Consider the following 19,990-nt stretch of genomic DNA (forward strand, 5'->3'; position numbering starts at 1 on the left):
ATTTTCTCATCGGCAGCACGATTTTGACTGTTCGTGCGCACCTCCTCGCGCCGGTGGATCTTGGAAGCGGTAAAGGGCACGTGCGCATCACGTGGCGCGAGTGGCAAATTTATACTGGCGCTCGATATCAAGAAAGCTTTTGATACAACCTCCCATAGCTCGATCATGGAAGGCCTGGAGCCCATAAACTGCGGCCGCCGCATATACGCGTACTTTAGGTCCTTCCTGACGCACCGAACCGCGACAATAGGTTTGGGGTCGACTAGGTCCGACACTTTCGACCTCCCCAACAGAAGCACCCAGCAAGGAGCTATACTTTCTCCTATCCTCTTCAATATGGGTACGCGTAAGCTCGCCATTGAGCTACAGCAGAACCCAGATTTAGGCGTCGCTATTTATGCGGACGACATAACCCCTTGGACGCGAAGAGGGTCGTGTGCGGAAAAACAGGACACACTCCAAAGAGCAGTAGACAAGATACTGGCTTTCACTGACGGAGCAGGGATGAAATGTTCACCTGAGAAGATCGAGCTGATCGGAATCAGGGCTAAATACGCGAGAAAGAACGATATTGTACCAATAGCGATACACATGGATGGTCGGGTCCCGTCAGGGAGGTGGAAACTCTGCGCATTATGGGAATGTGGGTACAACACAACGGTGGCACCACACACACTATCCAAAAGTTGAGAGCAACAACAAGGAACGTATTATATGAAGGATAGCCAGCAGTAAAGATGGGCTAACTGAAGCAGAAACGATCAGGCTGGTCCACGCCTTTATAATTAGCAGGGTGCCATACGCACTCCCGTACCAAGTACTAACAAATCAGGAGATGAAACAAGCTAATACAATCATAATGAAAGCCTTCAAGGCAGGGCTTAGCATCCCGAAAGTGCTAACAACGATAACGTTGAGAAACTAGGCATCTACAACACCTTTGAGGAATACGCGAGCGCGGTCCTCATAGCTCAAAGAGAGCGGCTCTAACGAACCAGGGACGTGCAGTTCGCCGCGACCGCTATACTGCGACGAGGATACAGTGTTACTAGACAGGGACACGAGATCTCATATCACGGTGGCACCGATATCAAAGAATATACACCCAACATTATTTGGTGTCCGGCTCACGAAGGCTAGCCGGTAGGGTAACGTTGCGGCAGACCGTATAGCTCTAGGATTGAACAACCGAGCTGCGGCCGAGCCGAGCGCGGGACTTCTTCCAAGCACTCGTAACATTCTTCTACAACAACGCGAGGAACGCCCAGTCTACGGTCATCCAAAGAAGGCCCTTAACAGACAGCAAAGTAGGGACTGGCGACGCATTCAAACAGCTTCCCCAACCTGCATCAACTCAGTAAAATAAACCCAACTAGATTTCTGGACGTCTGTCCATGGTGTTCTAACAAACCCATACTACAACATATAACATTGAACTGTCTGGAAAAGCTATCACATTTTACTAGCCCATACATAAATGCACATCCACTCATGTTAAATAAGCAGTGGGAGGCGTGGCTTGCGGACGAGGAAAAGGAGAGCCAAGTAGCTTTCCTGGACTAGGTCACTTTACTTGGACCAAGCCCAGCGAGCCGCTCGCGCCGGTGGAGCCCTGAACTATAAGGGCCCGACCACGTTCGCCTACTTCTCTTTTTGAAAAATAAAGTTTCTTTCCTTCCTTCTATGGCCAGCAGAGCGGGAACACTAAAATTAACCGCGCGTTTTGACGTGTGATCATGAGTTGGGCCACCAAGTTTGGTTTCAATCGCGTTGCGGTATTCTCCGTCCTATATATTTTTCTTCCTCTATGGTAACTCTATGGTAAAACAGATGACGATGATGAAGACAAATAAAGGGTGCACATTAAAAAAAATAGTTAATCGCATGAAGACAGGTGACAATTAATGTTCGGTGACAAAATGAGCTTAAAAAAGTGCAAGCTTTTCTTATTTTTTTTATTTGATTAATTTGTATTTATTATTATTATTATTTTTTGTTTTATTTAAAGTGCGTTGGTTCACCCACGCTGGACATTGGCGCTACGGTTTCAGTTTCATTTTCTTCGTCTCCGCAAGGCGGCTGGCCACTGGAGACAGGCGCATTCTTCCGGTTCCGTCTATCTGTCAGGAACGCTGTTCACGATCGAGGAACGTTCTGCATGTTATGGCGAGAAAAATAGGAGGTAAGTCGATGAAGCCGTCATCACAGATTGCTGTTGCAGCTCATTATCGAAACGTTGATTGCCTGTCCCGTTTCTGTAATTGAAAATCTGTTTCGATCTTGCATTCCACTCTGATCCCGATATTGTGAAGACTAGGCCTAGGGATTCTAGTAACTTCGATCCACGTTTTTTCGAGGGAAATTTCGTGCACTTTTTCTTTGCCACACTGGTGATACGTGCGAAGTTAGGCCGCGGTTCTGCGCGCTGTGCATTAGTGGGGTTGCAACGTAGAAGCCTGGCGTTGTTGGACTTCAAGGTTTCGGTTTCGTGGAGTTTACGTTGTAGTGTGGGCGTTGACCTCATGTGCGAAGCAATCACAGAAGGTGAGCGCGCTTGGCGCTGCTCTGGAACTTTCAATTATCTACTTTCACCAGTGTAGCCGTTCTGACTCTTTTGATGTAACAAATAAAAATAATTAGCGCGATTTCTTCATTTGCAACCCCGATTATCGTATTTTGGGCGATCGATCATTTAGAACTGTTTGTTTTAGTGATGTCTAAGCAACCTGTTTCTGCACTTGATCCTCGGCTTTCCGCGCTTTGGTTAACATAGCCGTGCGCATCGGTTTGGTGGTCACCGCCTACCGCCCTTTGCCAAGAAAGCTGAGGAAAGCTGCAACCTTACTTTTGTGTATCAGATCATGCCGCGTGAATTTTAACTAAAGGCTAGAAACGGAAGGGGTGTTAACGGAAAATTAGGATTTGCTTTGTTGTACGAAAACGCAGAAAAAGATTCACTGCATTATTTAATTCACGTAGCCGCCTTCCCTCTGTGTGTGTGACGCGTCCCTTATCCACAAGTGCCTGCCCGTTTATTTAACATTTAAAAGCGGGGCAGTTATTGTGAACCGCATGAGCGAACTTGCTGTCGAGTTTAACTTCTGTGAGAGCATATTACACTTCATGCGTGGTGTTGACGTGAAGGTGTTTTCCAAATAAGTTGCGGAGGGTGCCGAAGCTGTCGTCGCGGGGAACGTTGCATTGCCTGCATATATTTGTGTCCCCCCCCTATTATATTTATGGAAAATCGTTTAGTTATAATAACCTGTGAGCTTCTATCATTTTGTAGTTCAGGGATAGTTCAGTGCCCTTTTTCCTTCTTTTTTTTAAATGTTTTGTTCTATTGCCTGGTTAGTTGGTTAGCATGGATTCTGCATAGATGGGCTATCTCTCAGTACAAGTTCTCACAGCGCAATAAAATTTAGTAAGGCGGTATTTTTGCGCGCTTTTGGACAAAGCATAAACGTGAATGAAAAGAGCTGCGTATGCATTGTAATATAATTGCTTAAATGGTGATAAAAATGTGTGTGTTGTAGCTTCTTTTTTATATAAAAAGAAAACGTGCAGGTTTGTCGTATAGAATGAACAGGTTCGAGCACTAAGTACAATGACATTTGAGTTTCTCTTTGCTGGCTAGCTAACCCTGGTAATAAAGTTAACATACTACTGCTTGAGCCAGTGCCTGAATGATGAAAATAATTACTCGGAAATTATTTTTGTTGTAATTATTTTTCTAGCACTCATTCAAGATTTCTCTTGAGTGAGTGCTGGATTACCTTTAGTTTTCAGCCTTGCAGATGAGCAAGTGTTATTTTTTAATGAAATTATTGAACACCTGAACATACTCGATGCCCATTTATGGAGAACTAAATGCAATGAAGATGACCACTTATGAAGCTTTTTCTGTTTGTTACTTATTGTTGACTATGGAGGTAGTGCTTTGATTGCAGATTTTGAGTAGGTGCGTAGAGAATTTAGAAGTTTCAAGATTTTATTTTCGCAGGTTCCAAGTATTTGAAACGGTGAGATAAGCTAAGTTGGGCAATTTTTTACTTCGTATATTATCAGTGACTATGCGCACTTGCCCTTGTCCTTTAAAGGAGGACTAGCATGATACTTCCTTTTTTTTTTTTTTTTTGCATGAAATGAAGGTCCTACACCTCTAAACGCTAGAAAAAAATACTTGCAAGCTTCAGAGTACCCTTAATAATTTAACATGATAGCTTTTCTACAGCCTGTTTTGGTTTCGTTTCCCAGGAGGTTACTGTGTCGCTATGTCATGATGCAGAAGGTAGTCACATGGGAGCAGGACATAGTGAGGTTTGGCAGTCTTTCTGGTTTGCTCAGTCACCTCCTATGCTGCTACTCGTTGTAAGGTCCTGTGTAACAGCATAGCAGATGGCTGAACATGCCAGATAGAGTGACAGAAAGTTGCAATGTCCTGCACGCGTGTAACCATCGACAAGTCCACTTGTCGAAATGTTGGCTCTTGCTTTCACCTTGTTCTTGTTTTGCTCATCTTGAATTTCCATCTCGCGCCTTCCTTCTGTTTCCCCATCTTCTGCACTGCATGTCAGTAACCGCCCTGGAAATGAAACCCAAACTGGCTCTAGAATGGCTATTATATTAAATTATGAAAGTTGCCTTGAGGTATTCCTTTATATTTCCTAGAGTCTGAAAGTGCCAGACCTGCATTTCAGTGCAAGAAATGAATAGTCAAAAATGTCATGTCAGTACTCCTTTAAAGGAGTACTGACATTACACTCTGTGGCTGTCATTCTTTGCATTAAATGAACATCCAATGCCTCTAAACCCTCTAAGGAGATACTGTGAAGCATCAGAGTATGCTAAGTAATTTACTGACTGTAATACTTGTTTATACTAACCAGTTTCGGTTTTGGTACCCATTAGGTGGATGTGTCATGTCATAAAACAGTGGCTTACTTCATTCCTGCAATCACACTGGCTGCCACACACGAGTGTAGCTTGAAGAAACATGCAAGGCACATTTCTAATTTTTTTATGAGCAACGTTATGATACCTATCCTTATTGCTACACAATGTCAGCAAATCTTGCTCTGCATCATGAAATTACGATAATGTTGTTGACACCAGGTTTGGCAGTTCGAGGCCAACTTTAGTATCAGTGATGCAGTTTCACAGAAGTCGGTGCTTGTCCTCATTAACATTTATCCCATTGTGATCTTGTTTCTGAACTGTGAATTTGTGTCAATAACTAGCCAACTGGCCTGCTCATATAATTTACTTCAGTTTAGTATCAAAATATTTTCCCAGTGCTTCCGAAACCTTCATACTTGCTACTCATTATCCTTTTACATTCAAGGAATATGTGGTGCAGTTTCAAACATGTCCACTCCTTGAAGTAGAAATGTGCCGGTGAATTTGTCTCTGTGCAGGCCATTGGGCACTGATGTGCATTGCATGGCTCTAGAATCTTCGGGGTCACAGCTGCTTGAAACTTCAAAAATGTCTTGACACCTCTTGTCTTGGATAATGACAGCTTGTGTAGATTACTTCTTTATATAAAAAGTGAAACAACTTGAGTATGGTCGAACTCTTTCTAAGAACTTGCCATAGCCTTGGGTTAGGAGGGTCTTGTATATAATCTGTTCAGCAAGTCAAGAAGGAAGTGTTTGTACTTTTCACTCATATTCATTGGACGCTAATTTACACATTATTATTTTCTCTATTGCAAGTCCTTCTTTGATTGCTCACATGTATATTACTTCTCATAAACCTTGCTCCACCTTTGTTGTTCCTTGAAAATGTTGCATTGTTTGTTGAAAATGATCGTCCAACATAAGATTTTTGCTTGTGTGGGCACATCCCCTTGGAATTTGATGACTGCAGCTGCGTAAGTTTCACATTATTGCTTTTTTTGCTTTTCTCTGCAATTGCAGTGCGCTCAATTTATGACACGCACAACAATGTTGCTCTGGCTGATGGTGAACAACATGGTCCCGAAGACCTCAAAGAGAAGGCAAGTGCAATTAATTGTAGTTATGTCCACTGCTGATTTTAAACGACAGGAAATGTATGTAAACAGATACATGTTTTAGATGAAATGTGGGCCACAGTGCCGTACAGTGTATTCTGCCTGTTTTGTGTGGATGGTTGCCTTGACTGGTGCTATGACTGGTGACTGGTGCCCATCCTGACTGTTAGCACTGAAGGTGCCTTGGTATTTTACTAATTGCTTGCAAATGGTGCAGCATGACCCAATGAACTGACCTCTCATTGATTCACATTGCACTATGCAGCAATGCACAGTTTGTATGCACTTGTTCTACAATTTAGGGAATGTCACTTAAGGACTGGATCTTTTCGCTTGCAGCTCAGCAAAGTCAGGGAGGTGGTGCCAAGCATGAGCAAGGACCAGATATGCATGGCTCTGAGGACTTACGACTATGATGTCAATGCTACTATTACTGCAATATCAGAAAGTAGGTATCTGTCATCAATATAGGTGTTTACTTGCTATCATAGACTGATCTCGTTGAAAAGAAAGCCAGTGTAGACTTGTCGAGAAAACTTCGTATCATGCTCAGCATGACTTTTAGTTATGTTGTGCATAAAAAGAAGTTTTGTGAAGTGGTAAATTTAGTTGGTGCTTCTGAAGTTACCATAACCTAGTAGTCAGATAAAAAGTGTGGTATCTGACCAGTAATTGACTGGCAAATGGCCTTTTGCAATCACCGGTTGGCGCACTTCACTGACTATCTAAAGTCACTAAAGTGGGCTTCAACGAGGACCATAGTGTGTAGAAAGAAATGAGCGCTGGAGTCACCGATAAGAAGTCATGACAACGTTGTGTTTTAAGTCAGTTTAAAGCTGTACAAAGCTGAGAATGATTAACAGCAAAGTGCATACTTCTTAACAATTGCAAACATTACATGCTGCTTTATTCTGTTTCTTTCCATTAACTTGTCTTTAATTGGGCAAATTGCTTAGGTCATTAAAGAGGCTAAAGGGAGGAAAAACAATCCACAGACAAACTAGGCCATGAAGGCACATGCATATGAGTTGAGAATGTGTACAGAGTTCACAACTGTTAACAGCATATTGTCACGCAGTAGTGAAGGTGAAGAAGGCAGCAAAACTGATTAACGAAACTAGCGTTTTATTGGGCGAACTTGTGCCCTCAAAGGCAGGCTACACTCAAAGAACGATAGTGGCGAATACACTCGGCGATCGTCGAACATCTGATGAGCAGGTCAAGCATGTCGGCTTTTATACATCAGTCGTCGAATGTTCTAGAGTAATCGCTGGGACCTGCGTGCCTTCCACAAAGTTCTACATTATTCGCGTTGTGCACACATGCAATCAGATTACACAAGGTTTGGTCACAGACAGCGGATGGAACCATCAATAACATTCCAGAAACTTCCGATACATGCAGGTGCATCCTGCGCTGTGCGATAACATTTGTTAGGCGGTGAATCGTGTTGCCCGATAAAGACAAGTACACGTGTCAATATGGATGCATTGTTAAGAGTTATTACATATATATGTGCATTATATGGAAATGCACAGTTTCTCCTTCATTACGAGCTTCTATTTGTGACAATGTCGTGCTTGCGCTTCCACCTCTATGTGAGCAGGGCATGGCTTCACTATCACAGCAGACTGCAGGCACTGGGCAGCCATTTAATGGCACCACCTGTGATTTAGTGGACAGCACCACCAGTGGTGCTGCACCAGTGGTGCTGTTATGTAGGGAAATGCCAGCATGCAGGTAGGAAACCGTGAAAAACCATAACGAAGACACAAAGGAGCAGGAAGGGTGCTGCACTAACAACTGGCTTTATTCTGTAGAAATGACATCCCCTAAGACCAAGCAGCATGCACTACAGGCCTGTAAATCACTTCAGTGTAGTGAGCAAAGGGCCTCAGTTTATAAACATTGTCATGTGCAGTCAAGGTGATTACTTTGAAGCAACTTGCAGTGTGGTCACGCATGCTTTGTTTGGTCTTGGGGAACGTCATTTCTACAAAATAAAGTAATTGTTAATCCAGCACCCTTCCTGTTTCTTTGTCTATGGCTTCTCCTAGTTTTCTTGTTTTTTGGCATTCCCCTGTATAATAAAAGTAGTTACTCTTCACTCAAACTTTTTGCTGCCCTGAATCCACATTTTGCTCTCCCGATGTTGCAGCACTGCAGTGCCCGATAACAGCAGAGCATCAGTGTTACGCAGCAGAAGCTGCACACACTTGTTACGAAGTCTGCTCAGCTTGTTCATGGCATCATTGTCATGGTCACAACACTTCTCACGAGAGCATGACAGATTCTGCATTCTTGACATTTTACACTGCATTTATTTGGCAGTGCACTTTGACCGCTACTTTAGCAGTGGGTGAGCTGATGCCTTGACACAATGCCTAGATGAGTAAGCAAATGCTAGAGGCCACAGAAATAGTGTAGGCCAAATCAATTGAAGTATCCTTTATTCCTGTCATTGCATTGAGTGTGTAGATTAAACAGATATTTATAATTTTACATTAAATTGCACTAACATCTTGAATCTTTCTGCAAGATGGACCTGAAGAGGCTTTGCGGGAATGGAACTGCGCAGGAAGCAAAGTCAAGGTAATAAATTCAAGTTGATCTTGTGTGGTCTCTCAATGTGTAATGGTTGGAAAGCCCTGCCATGATTTGTACTGTCGCAAATTTAACATTGTGACTGCCATATGTATATTTTTTCTCATGCATCATGTTCATGTATTGGTGCAAAAACTAATTTAAGAATGTCAGTCTTGTATGGAAAAACCTTTATTTAGTCTATAGTTAGGTCTAACACTGTACAGGGCAGTATGCAAAATCATTTTATTTCGATTTTAGAACACTGTTTTCATAACGGCATAATTTTAGCACAATTTCAGTTCCCTTGTTTTTAAGATTGCATAATAAATTTCGAGTTCCAGCTAGAATATCGAACCAGAAATTTTGTCCAGCTAGATCATTTTTTAGCAGTAACGGACATTTTCGAGATATGATTGAACATTTTGATCCAGCTGGGAGCCATTTACTTCCAGCAGTTCTCATGCAAATTTTCAGTTCCAACAATCTTCATACAAATAATTGAAGCTGAGCTTGTGTGTGGTGACATCTCATTTTCTTGCTTCCGTAATGCACTATGTTACTTTTAGCCTCATCCCTTTCTTTGGTCTCTTCTAAGAAAGAAATGAAGTGGAGGGGAGGGGGGGGTTACTATTGGCCAGGGCTTATTGCACTGGCTCTGAATGGAAACAGAATAAATATCTACGACTAATATCTTTAAGAAGTTGTGTAGCAGTGGTACCACAGCTGTCATTTTATTTTTAGCAGAGCAAAGTGAAGCTTAAAGCATTGTTCTTTTTCTTTGTGAGTGTGTTTAAGCATGCACACATGATGTGTGCGTGCCATATGTATTGTGCGTTTCAGTGAGCCGAGATTTGTATTCAAACTGACATAGGGTGATTTCAGATACTGGCACCGTCAGCATCAGTGGAGCAAGTGCAACTTTCTGAAATGTCCATTCACAAACATTCTTGTTCCTCCTAGTCTGACACTTGCACATGGTACTTATGTATTGGTAATGCTCTCGACCTATTGCAGTCATAGAAGATTATCAGTGATGCACAAGGATTTTTCAGTGGCACTGCACATAAGCATTATATCATATAATGCTCTGCAATTTCTTTTAAATTGGATGTATCTGCAATTCAGCTGCATCAATATTGAGCTCCATCCTGCACATTAACCTAAAATTGTATAATGCACAATAAATGTATATACAGAGTATGTCTAGTAGGGTGTAAATCTTAAAAGTAGACATAAACATATGCTAGCTACTGAAACATTGAATTTCTCTCTCTCTGCAAGCTGGCAAACAAGAACAGAAAGAGGAAGAAGAAGCCCAAGAAAGAACCAGCTGCCGGCTCTGTTGGGGAAAGCCAGGAGGCAAATGCTGGAGGCGATGGTAAGGACGTGGCCTTGGGGAAACTAGAGGAGGACAAGGAGAAACTGGAAGGACAGCTTACTTCTGCATCCCCTGCAGGTAGGCAGCTAGCTGAGGTTGCATAATCATTTCACTCCGTGCTCTCTCGTCAATTCAAGCTCTAATAAACTGAAACTTCTGTTGAGTGTAGCAATGGTTGTATAAAATACAAATATCTTCTGGAAGTTGGCATTCAGGTCGATGCCATCTTTCCCTTTTATGAATTCTACACCTTGTCAATTTTCACAGAACTCGTTTGGTTGCGCCATGATCCTAAGCTAATGAAGTAGTAGTACATTAATAAAGTAGTAATGGTAATTCCTCATCGAAAATGGATTGTTGACCTAAATACTTAGAGGGTAGAGGGGAATACTCATTGTTAGAAAAACAAAACAGCTCTCCATGGAGCATATATTTATGTCCATCGGTCATGAATGATCTATAATAAGTGTTTGTCTCGGTATATTAAAACAGAAAGTGGTGAATTATTACTTGCTGCATTGTCTGAGAAAGATACTTTGTTCAAGGTAACAGCTTAATAGGAATAGTGTGTTATTGTCATCAAGTGCACTGTCAGAGTAGTCTGCATGTGTTTTCATTTCTTTCGTTGTTCTGTATTATTTGCAGATGTACAAGGCTTTGATTCTAAGGTCTCTTTGTTCATTAGTTTTTAGTAATACAGCCCAGTCAAGGTACACTAGTTAGCCTATACTTGCATGAGATGGCCACTAACACTGCGAGCTTGATTCGTTAGTAATGTTCTAGACTTAAAATGCACTTTTGACAATTGTTTACCTAATATTATAAAAATTCACTCCTCCTTTTGTGAGCTAACTTTGTTCTGTACAGCACAGAACAGACAATGAAGGTGCTTCTAAGACATGGTTGTTGTTGCATAAATGGACAAGTTAGTGCTGGATTTTGTGTTAAACTTCCTTTTAGTGCATGAAATGGTGGCATACTCATGGTTTGTATGACTGCTTGAAAGCTTTGAAAACCCTTTAATTTAGAAGAATATATTCAATGTCTCTTAAAAACTCCTTGAGATCAAATGTGCTCCTCAAATAAACTTGTTGGGGCAACTTTTGAACACTGAAAATAATGAGCTTCGTATAGCACTGAGCCACGGACACTCTTTATCGGGAAACAATCCTAGATATTTTCTTTTGAGAGTGTTGCTAAACAATTGCAATGTTGCATATCTGCAACCACCAATGACAGGCTTGTTTAAATCACTGTTGCAGTCGTTGAGCTAGACAAAGCCAGATCAAGCAACCAAACCGTGCCACCATTTTGTTGTTTTGCTAGTTGGTTCATATCGCAGCTATCGCGGCTCGATTTTCGAGCCCTAGTCTCTAGAAATGCCAGGTAAAAAGTGTGCTTCAGCCATTTGGCTTTAACATGACAAGTATCTTTGGCCGGACTTGGACACTAATAATCATCATGCCAGAAGGTGATTGACATCATTACAATGAGAAAAAAAGCAACCTAAAGAGCGTGGAGTGTCTGTCCAACTCAACAGCGGCATAGCTGGGAAATTGCAGCTGAGAGGAAGATTTCACTATTCAGTTTCCTCCTCGAATTTTGATCTTCAGCATCTTTAAATTGTTCTTGAATTTTTTGTCAGTTGTTCCATACAAACTCTGATTATTACATTTCCTTTATTCCAGATGCACCCGTGAGCTCTTACAAGCAGAATGGTAGTGAACTTGAAAAGTATCCCGAGGTGTCCTATGGCTGGGGTGATGACCCACCTCCTGAGGAGCCCTCGCAGGAAGATGACGATAAACCAGAGGAATTCGCTGAGTTTGAAAACAAAAACAGGTGTGTTTGCTGCTGGTGTCCCTCGTTTTTGTTTGCAGCAGATTGTTTTCTTAGTTCGTATAAGTTTTAGGTCCGAATTTTTGTGCAGTTTGTTCGGCTTTAGAAACCTGTAATTATCAGATTAGGTTGAGGAGTCTGAGAAAGCATTGGTTTAGAAAAATGCTGTAACAGTATGTGTGCCACATAGTTGCAGGAAGTCTTGTGTATAATAGATTTATTTGACAAATTACATGCTGGGTGTATCAAGTCCTTAAATGCATTTTCTTTTTTTTTTTTTCTTTGAGTACATTAGGTCTATTTGCAGTGCATTCACTTTTGACGTAATCGTTCTGCGGAAACCCGCAGGGTGGAGAGAAGTAATGAATTAAGGGAAAATGAGACATCCACCTAATGGAGTGTGTGTAATGGAGGTGGATGTCTCATTTTCCCTTAATTCATGCATTCACTTTTGGTTTATGCATTTGATGATTGCAAACATATTTGAAAACGGCAGATTCAGGATTTCTGCGCGGTTTTTTTTTCAGCAGCAGACCAATGCATTCACATAGCAGTGGGCGCTCTAAAAGTAGCCCTGATATCAAATGCGCGGACAATAATGAAGCAAGTTCTCTTCCTTCCAGCAGCAGCAATAGCACCCTTCCTAAAAAAACATGTAAGTAAAACCAATATTACTGGCATTCATGATGCAGTAGGCTGAGGTTCCACAATATGCATCAATAATTCAGCATCATTTGTTACATTTCTGCTGTTTGAATATGTTTCAGACTGATATTAACAAAGAAAAAAAGAAATGGAAAAGGCGGGAGTAATGCCTCAACCTACTCAAATTAACTCCCGACAGAATCTGAATGTATTTGCTTTTGCCCAAGTTCAAACTTGCTGAGCACTGCACACATACTATAATTGTGAGAAAAGCAGCAGAAAGAAGCACACACTTAGCAATATGTAATGTCCACATTTGTGTGTATTTCTCTATGGTTGGACAGTACGTCAATTCATTCTTTTCTAACTCGGACGTGCAACTGCAGTTTAAGGTATGTGTGGCAGGTGTTTCTACAAGGCCTCCGGAGAATACTAAGTGATCAAGGCAGAAAGCTGGGCTAGTTGGTGTGTCATCATTATTCAAAAAACTAGCGCAAAATAACAGGGACACAGACAGAGAAGACGACAGGACGAGCGCTCGTCCTGTCGTCTTCTCTGTCTGTGTCCCTGTTATTTTGCGCTAGTTTTTTTAATAATGACGGAGAATAATGGCCTTGTGTGAACATGTTTGCCTGACATAGCACTGCAAGACGGCGGCATTGATTGTACACCACAGAAGTTTTGTGGATTCCAGACCACCTTTATGCCTCCTCGTGTGTTTATTGTTGCTTTTTGACATTCGCATTATAGCAACTTATTCTAGCAAGTGCATCAGTATTTGCTGTAGCTATTACCACATGACTGGTGTCTCTTTCTGACAATCTTTTTATTATGAGACATTTGGCAAGTGTGTGGGATTACTGATTTATTTATTTATTTATTTATTTATTTATTTATTTATTTATTTATTTTAGTTCTTTGCTCTGCCCTGCTTCCATAGACAACAGATCCTAGGTGTCATGCTCAAAACAAAGCATGACTGCCTTGTAAAAATGCAAAGCTGTACATACAATGTCTCTGCTTCCTCCCCCCCTCCCTCCCCCATGTGCAATAGTGATAATGACATGGGAACATTTTCTTACATTTGAACCTTTTGATTATAAAAATTTATTCTTCTGATTGTCTTTCTGGATTACTGTGGAGAGAGATGATGGAAACATCCCCTTCTACTAAACATGAGTTGTTATACTGTTATGGCAAAAGTATGCAAAGAGCAACAGGAGAAAATGAAATAACAATCGATTTAACCAAAGATGTAGGAGTCATAATGCTTGGAAAACTGGCACCTCCCTATATGAAGTATCTATCGACTGCAAGGGTCACAGAAAACTGGAAGAATGCAAACATTATACTAATCCACAAAAAGAGAGAGATTAAAGAATTGAAAAATTATAGGCCCATTAGCTTACTCCCAGTATTATATAAAATATTCACCTAGATAATCTTCAATAAAATAAGGGCAACACTGGACTTTCGTCAACCAAGGGATCAGGCAGGTTTCAGGAAGGGATACTCTACAATGGATCACATCCATGTCATCAATCAGGTAATCGAGAAATCCGCAGAGTACAATCAGCCTCTCTGTATGGATTTCATAGATTACGAAAAGGCACTTGATTCAGTAGAGATACCAGCAGTCATAGAGGCATCACGTAATCAAGGAGTATAGACTATATATATAAAATCAGGTGCACATTATATTTGGGTGCACATTGCTTTCTCCTATGAACCCATAAAAACTGAGTGTGTATGTGTCATACACCCCATGAATGAGGCGCCAACGCCAGGCTGAATTTCAAAGTCGACTTATCAGCTTCCAAAAATGACTGCACAAGAGCACGGACAATTGATAAGAGGCCTTCTGGTGCGCCAGCGAACGCCGGTTGTGGTCCAAAGACCGAGCCAGAGCCCAGAGTTGTCAAAACTCAACAAAATGTATTCTTCAAATAAGGTGGTTACACATGCAGACTTCAGCTAGGCACGTCACAGTGCAGTGCAGATGGGTGTTAGCAAAACTCTGGAAAATAATGAACGGCAAGAACTTAAACTTGAATAGGCATATCAAGTGTCCACTTGTATTCACCTGTGCTGGTCTTGAGCCAGACATCCTCAACGTAAATTGAGGCAAATCTCTAAGAAGCACGGTGTCTACCAACTGGGAAAACCGGGAAAACTGGGAATTCTCAGGGAATTTGAATAGTCTGGAAATACTTGGGGAAAATTCAGGGAATTTGTGCTTCTATCAGGGAAAATTAGCTGTAACTTTATTGAAAGGGAACGAAAGTCGTGTTAATGCTGGCTCCAGTAACAGAGGAATCGCAATGAATCGTCATTGACGCCGTGTCATCGGCACGAGGTATTGCCAGAGCAGTTAACGACCGATTTTCCAGACGCCCGATTTTTCGGACATGCCCGATAATTCGCACGGCTTTGCGGCACCACCACATACTCCATGTAGTCAATGTATATTGCCCTGAATGCAGGTCTGAAATGGCATTAATCAAAGCCACCACCGCCGCCATTTTGATTATCTTGCCGCCTCAAACCGGCACTCTCGCACGCAGATCCGCTCACAGCCGTAGCCACCACCGCGGCAACGTTAGGCCTAGCTGCTTCTACGTTCACTATTAAGCTTCTTGACGTGAGATGCCGTCTTTTTCGTCGAAAGAATTCGCCGCTGTCAGCAATGGCACTGACTCCACCTTTGTAGTCCTCGCGATTGGCTTCGAAGTTCGCAGAGCACAACGCGTTGCGTAATGCCAGTCTCCGAAAGTTAGCTTCGACTCAGTACAGAAGTGTTAGGCGTTGAAGCATAACAAGCGTGGGAAGGGGCAATTGTCACGGGATACAGTACGTATTCCTTAATTGTACACGCGTGCACCTCCGTCTTCTGTCACAGTACGAGCACCAATATGCCTTTTAAGTGTACTGGCAGGCCTTAAGAGCTTTTTCGGACGTGCCTGTGGCAATTTTAGCCCTTAAGGGCAGTTAAAGACATGCATTCATCTTTTTAGGACTGCCCGATTTTTCTGATGTTTTCGCGGCCCCTAGGGAGTCCGAAAATTCGCATGTTGACTGTACAACTGACCAAGAGAATGCTTCAAATGATCCATGGGGTGAATGCGTGGCAGGAGGAGGATGAGAATAGAAAGAACCGATGCACTGAGGAATTAACGGGAAAGGAAGCGTGACGCCGTATCTTTGAAGGAGCTTGAGCTCAGAAAACGAAGTGTTGGCTGACGCGGAGATGCAGGCGTCCCTCATCCAAACCAAATAAATTCTCTAAAGCAGTGAAATCCAACACTGAGATGTTGTGTATGGGCTGAGAGTGTGTCGGGACAGTTGAGGTCAACTTCCCAGCTGCTGAGAGAGAATCTTAGTTGTGACAAATTTTAGGCCTTATACCAATGAGCTTGCTATCAGTGGATAGAAATAGCTCATATTCAGAAACATTTACTTATGTATGCATCTCCTTTTCATTCATATTTGAAAATGTTCGACTCAATCTGCAATGGGTGTTACAATTTTTTTCGCTGTGCATTTTATTAACACCTTCCTTCTGTTTTCTTTTTAAGTAAAATAGTAAGGAGATATTACTCTTTACTATTCAAACTGGATTAGGTCATTTTTTTGTTTCAACATGCCTACTAGGGAGTGACAGCATTGGGCAACATGGTGTCTACCTGTCTTGACATAAAACGAAGTTATGGCTCATTCAGGGAATTTTGCAAAGGTGCTCAGGGAAAACCTGGAAAACTCAGGGAATTTGGAAATATCAACTAGGCAGATACCCTGAAGAAGGGACTTCTTCCGGAAAAGCATATGCCCGAGGAACTCATCGGCTAGCTTGTCGAGGAATCCCCTTCTTCTGCAGACTGTCTGTCTACACGTCACGTCTCTTCACCAGCGCGGTCTGATCCCTCACTGATTCCAGCACGGTGTTTTTATCGCCTTTGCCGGTGTGTCTCGAACTTTGTGACAGAGTCATGCTCCCATAGCATGAACAAAGCGTGGGAGTCTTCTAGACTTGCGTTTTCCGCCGTGGCCATTGAAACAACTTCGAGGAGAGTGGTGACTCACCTGTTGGCGCACGCTCGGGCCGTCTCCTCCTTTCTCTCTGCTCGCCTTGTGTCGAGGTCTAAAAGGGTGCTTCGGTGCGAGCCCTCTCTCCTCTCTCTCTCTCTCGACATTGTAACCTTTGTCGAAGCTTCTAGTCTTCGTTGATCGCGTTGGTTGTCTGTGGCATATGTGCTCTTCCCCTCTGTTGAAGCTGCTGCGGGCCGACGTGCTGCTTTGCTGACTTGGGTGATTTGCGGCATGCGCTTTGATTATGCACACTTTTGTGACAGTATTATATTTAAGGTGTGCTAGAGTAAGGTAAGTGCTGTGAAATTATTCGGCGGTGTGTTTGGACATTTCTTCTGTCTCTATTTTTAATTGACCTGCTTTAGATCAGTTTCATTGGCCCTGTCAGATTGAATTAACGGAAGTCGACTGTATCATACTTACTTTCTGTTAGAGCACTTTTGCTGTTTAGACCCGTGTTATTGCATGTGAATACTTCTGTGTATAGCCATGCATTTTTTCATGCTTGTTTTGAATATCTCGGCAATACCTTAGACTCGTCGAAAGATTTCACAGCTTTTCTCACCCCTTGTCCACCACTGAAATGCACATGTGGCATGGCAGCTGGAAGAGTGGCATCCTGTATTAGACTGAGATATTACTGACTTGTTTAGCGGAAGAGAGAATAAAAGCATAGTTGCAAGCACAACAGGATGTGCACATAGTACATCTGTGACGACAGCTAAAGCCCTCCTCTACTAGGTGCAGTGTGTGTCATTTCAGCTGCCACTCAGGTGCTCCACATTATTTTATGATGGTGTGTGCAGTGCTCAGTGAATTTTAGATGCTTTCTTATGTTGTGCGACCACAACAGAAACAAGTAGTTGTCAATGCTCGTCTTTTCCTTCTTTCTGTGTTGTGCGGTTCATGCTGTCTTCATCTCCCATGAATGCTCAACAAGTTGTCCAGCTTTCTCTCCTCCTTTTACATACCTTGCAACATAACATTCATCTATAGGTGAATGCTTTGCATAAACGGTTCATGAGCTGATGAGTGTTAACTGTTTTTAGAAAGAATTGATATTTTATTTCAAGGGGCTGCTAAAATTATTTGTGTGCTTCTAAACTATGAATAGATATGTCGTGTAGCTCTGATAATTAATGCACTCGTGATGCTGCCACTTGTAAAATTGGTAATAATGATGGGCATTGCTTGCTACATCATATACTGAAAGTGTGTATAAACAACATGGCTGTAACTATATATGGTTACAACAGGTTTTCCTGCTTTTTCGTCATTGTTATAATTGGATTGAAACCCACCGTGGCTGCTTAGTGGCTATGGTGTTACATTGCTAAGCGCTAAGTGGATTGCATTGTACTGATCATCCTTGTTACATATATTCAACTTGGTGAGTCAATATGCCTTTTCAGTTATAGCAGTGTAAAAATGCATAGATTCATTGGATGCTTAGGCGTGTCATGCACTTGCCTGACGGGTATTGAAAGTGCTCGTTTTATTGTGTAAAAATGATAGTCTGGGCAGAGAAGCACTCACTGGCACCTGACAGATCTCTAAGAGTTGCGTAGGTTATATTTAGCTCTTCACTTTTTCTTTACTACCAACAACAATCTACAACAATGGACTCTTGTCTGGCGTCTGCAAAAGGAGACAAAAGTGCCTGTGTAAATTTCCTGCAGTTTCAAGGGGAGCAGAGCATTGACAGAGCTCTTCAGCTGGCACCTTGCTAAATGATCAGGATCACACATTGTCAATCATGACAGCATTGTAATGATTCTCGTTGGAATGTCGAATTCTCTTGGCATTCGTCGGAGTTCCATGAAGAAAAAAAAGCTCTTTGTAGTGGGCACTTGCTTGCTAATCAGCCCTTTATGTGCACTGGACATAGTTTATTTGAGGGTTCTTTTTGTATTAATTACTGATTTTAGAGTCATCTGAGTGTGTAGGAGCTCTGAGACAAATAATTGCTTTGTGAAACTCCTGTAGTTCGAAGCCTGGTCGAGACTTTCTCCTTCTGTGATTTTTCCTGCTCATATGAAAGCAGATTTTCACAAAGTTGAAACTGCTTTCCTTGGACTGCAAAACAACCATACCATTTGTTTACAAACATGCTAAAAAAACAAATGCCTTCGTTTATGTGTGCTTTGTTGCGTATTGTTGGTTAATTGCTGCTTTCTTTGCTTTTGCCACAAGCCATCCAGGATGGACTCGGTAGGACGCTTTTGAGCTTGTGCTTCTCTTGGGTATTCAGGAATGGGTCGGGAATCTAACTCTAGGGCCATTGCCTACGTTCTTTATTGCAGGCCTTGAGAAATCATTAAAGGATCTTTCTCGCCAGACAGTAGCGCTTCAGAGGGTGCAAGTTCTTTTGGAAGAGCAACTCACAAAAGCTGAAAAAGCAATCAAAGTTGCTTTCTTGGAAGTTCAAAAAGCGTAAGCTTCTCGTTTTGATTATACCCCTCTGCATGTTTCTACATGAGTGTTATGCAATGTCTTCTTGATCCACTTCATCCTCAATCGTAGTGGATGCCTATCAGCTTGCTTGTGGGAATTCATACTTCTTGCATGCTTTGTTCAAGCACAGAAGTCTGAAGAGCCTCAAAAACACTCAGTTGAATTCGGGGTCGATTAATTTCCACAAATCAGTGAGTTTTTTTTTCCCCGTGCTTTGCTTGAATTTGTTCATGCTATTTTGCTACGAATGTTGTGCTTATACAAAACAAGCCTGGTCATCTCTAAAGAATGTCTTCACTACCCCTCCCACAAGTTCAGGGGGCATGTCAACTCTGGTTTCATTAAGCCTGCACTCATGTAGAAGTAATGACGTTATGCAGATGCCACCGTGCAGATTTTTAAAAATTAATGGTAAAGTGCTAGTACAGTGAAACCTTGTTAAATCGTAGTTGACCAGAGCTCGGAAAAAGTACGTACTAAACAGCAGTACTGTTTAACCAAAATAGCATGAGATCGCCCACTTACCTGTCGAAAATGGAACACGGAGAGAGTGCGATGAAAGGGGAAAAAAACATGCAGTATTTATTCACTCCGCGCGACAAAAGTCATATTTTCATTTCATGCCGCGGCGGCCTAGTACAACGACAGCAGCCTCAAACTTACTGAAGCTGCGTGCCAGCTTTTTAGCCAGCCCCTCTTCTCGGCAAAACACTCGCATGGCAGATCCCTCGTTTGCTTTACGTATTCTGCATGCACGCGCGCGCTAGTGCTGCAGAAGTCTCGGGGTGCCTTTTTCATTGCCGGGTGCTGTTCTCATCGCGACGATTGCACTCATGAAGCTGACATAATGCGCAGCTTCTGCCACTGTCAGGCCTGAATCGCCCGTGCTGTCGCTTTGTCCTCATCACTGCGCTAGTCGGCACTTCGGCAACAACAGAGGCAACGATGGCGAAAAATCGAACCTTGTAGCCGACATCTCTTAGCGG

At 42.2% G+C, this 19,990-nt stretch overlaps 1 protein-coding gene across 7 annotated transcripts in view; it reads left to right on the top strand.

The window, feature by feature from the left end:
* Window positions 1-1,734: 1,734 nt before the first annotated feature.
* The window catches only part of LOC126545641 (spermatogenesis-associated serine-rich protein 2-like), a 50,367-nt gene continuing 32,111 nt past the window's right edge, over window positions 1,735-19,990 (top strand). Inside the window, exons 1-9 of one of the 7 annotated variants that reach the window (XM_055061534.1) lie at window positions 1,735-2,182; window positions 5,922-6,001; window positions 6,356-6,464; window positions 8,556-8,608; window positions 9,884-10,058; window positions 11,669-11,822; window positions 12,347-12,474; window positions 18,744-18,761; window positions 18,854-18,983. In XM_055061534.1, coding sequence (XP_054917509.1) covers window positions 2,164-2,182; window positions 5,922-6,001; window positions 6,356-6,464; window positions 8,556-8,608; window positions 9,884-10,058; window positions 11,669-11,822; window positions 12,347-12,474; window positions 18,744-18,761; window positions 18,854-18,983 — 866 coding nt within the window. In that variant the 5' untranslated portion in view covers window positions 1,735-2,163. The remainder of the gene's footprint in view (window positions 2,183-5,921; window positions 6,002-6,355; window positions 6,465-8,555; window positions 8,609-9,883; window positions 10,059-11,668; window positions 11,823-12,346; window positions 12,475-18,743; window positions 18,762-18,853; window positions 18,984-19,990) is intronic. The other 6 variants (XM_055061535.2, XM_055061536.2, XM_055061537.2 and 3 more) reach the window with 6 other exon arrangements.

The sequence above is a fragment of the Dermacentor andersoni genome, chromosome 1, assembly GCF_023375885.2.
Source record: "Dermacentor andersoni chromosome 1, qqDerAnde1_hic_scaffold, whole genome shotgun sequence".
Lineage (NCBI taxonomy): Eukaryota > Metazoa > Arthropoda > Arachnida > Ixodida > Ixodidae > Dermacentor > Dermacentor andersoni.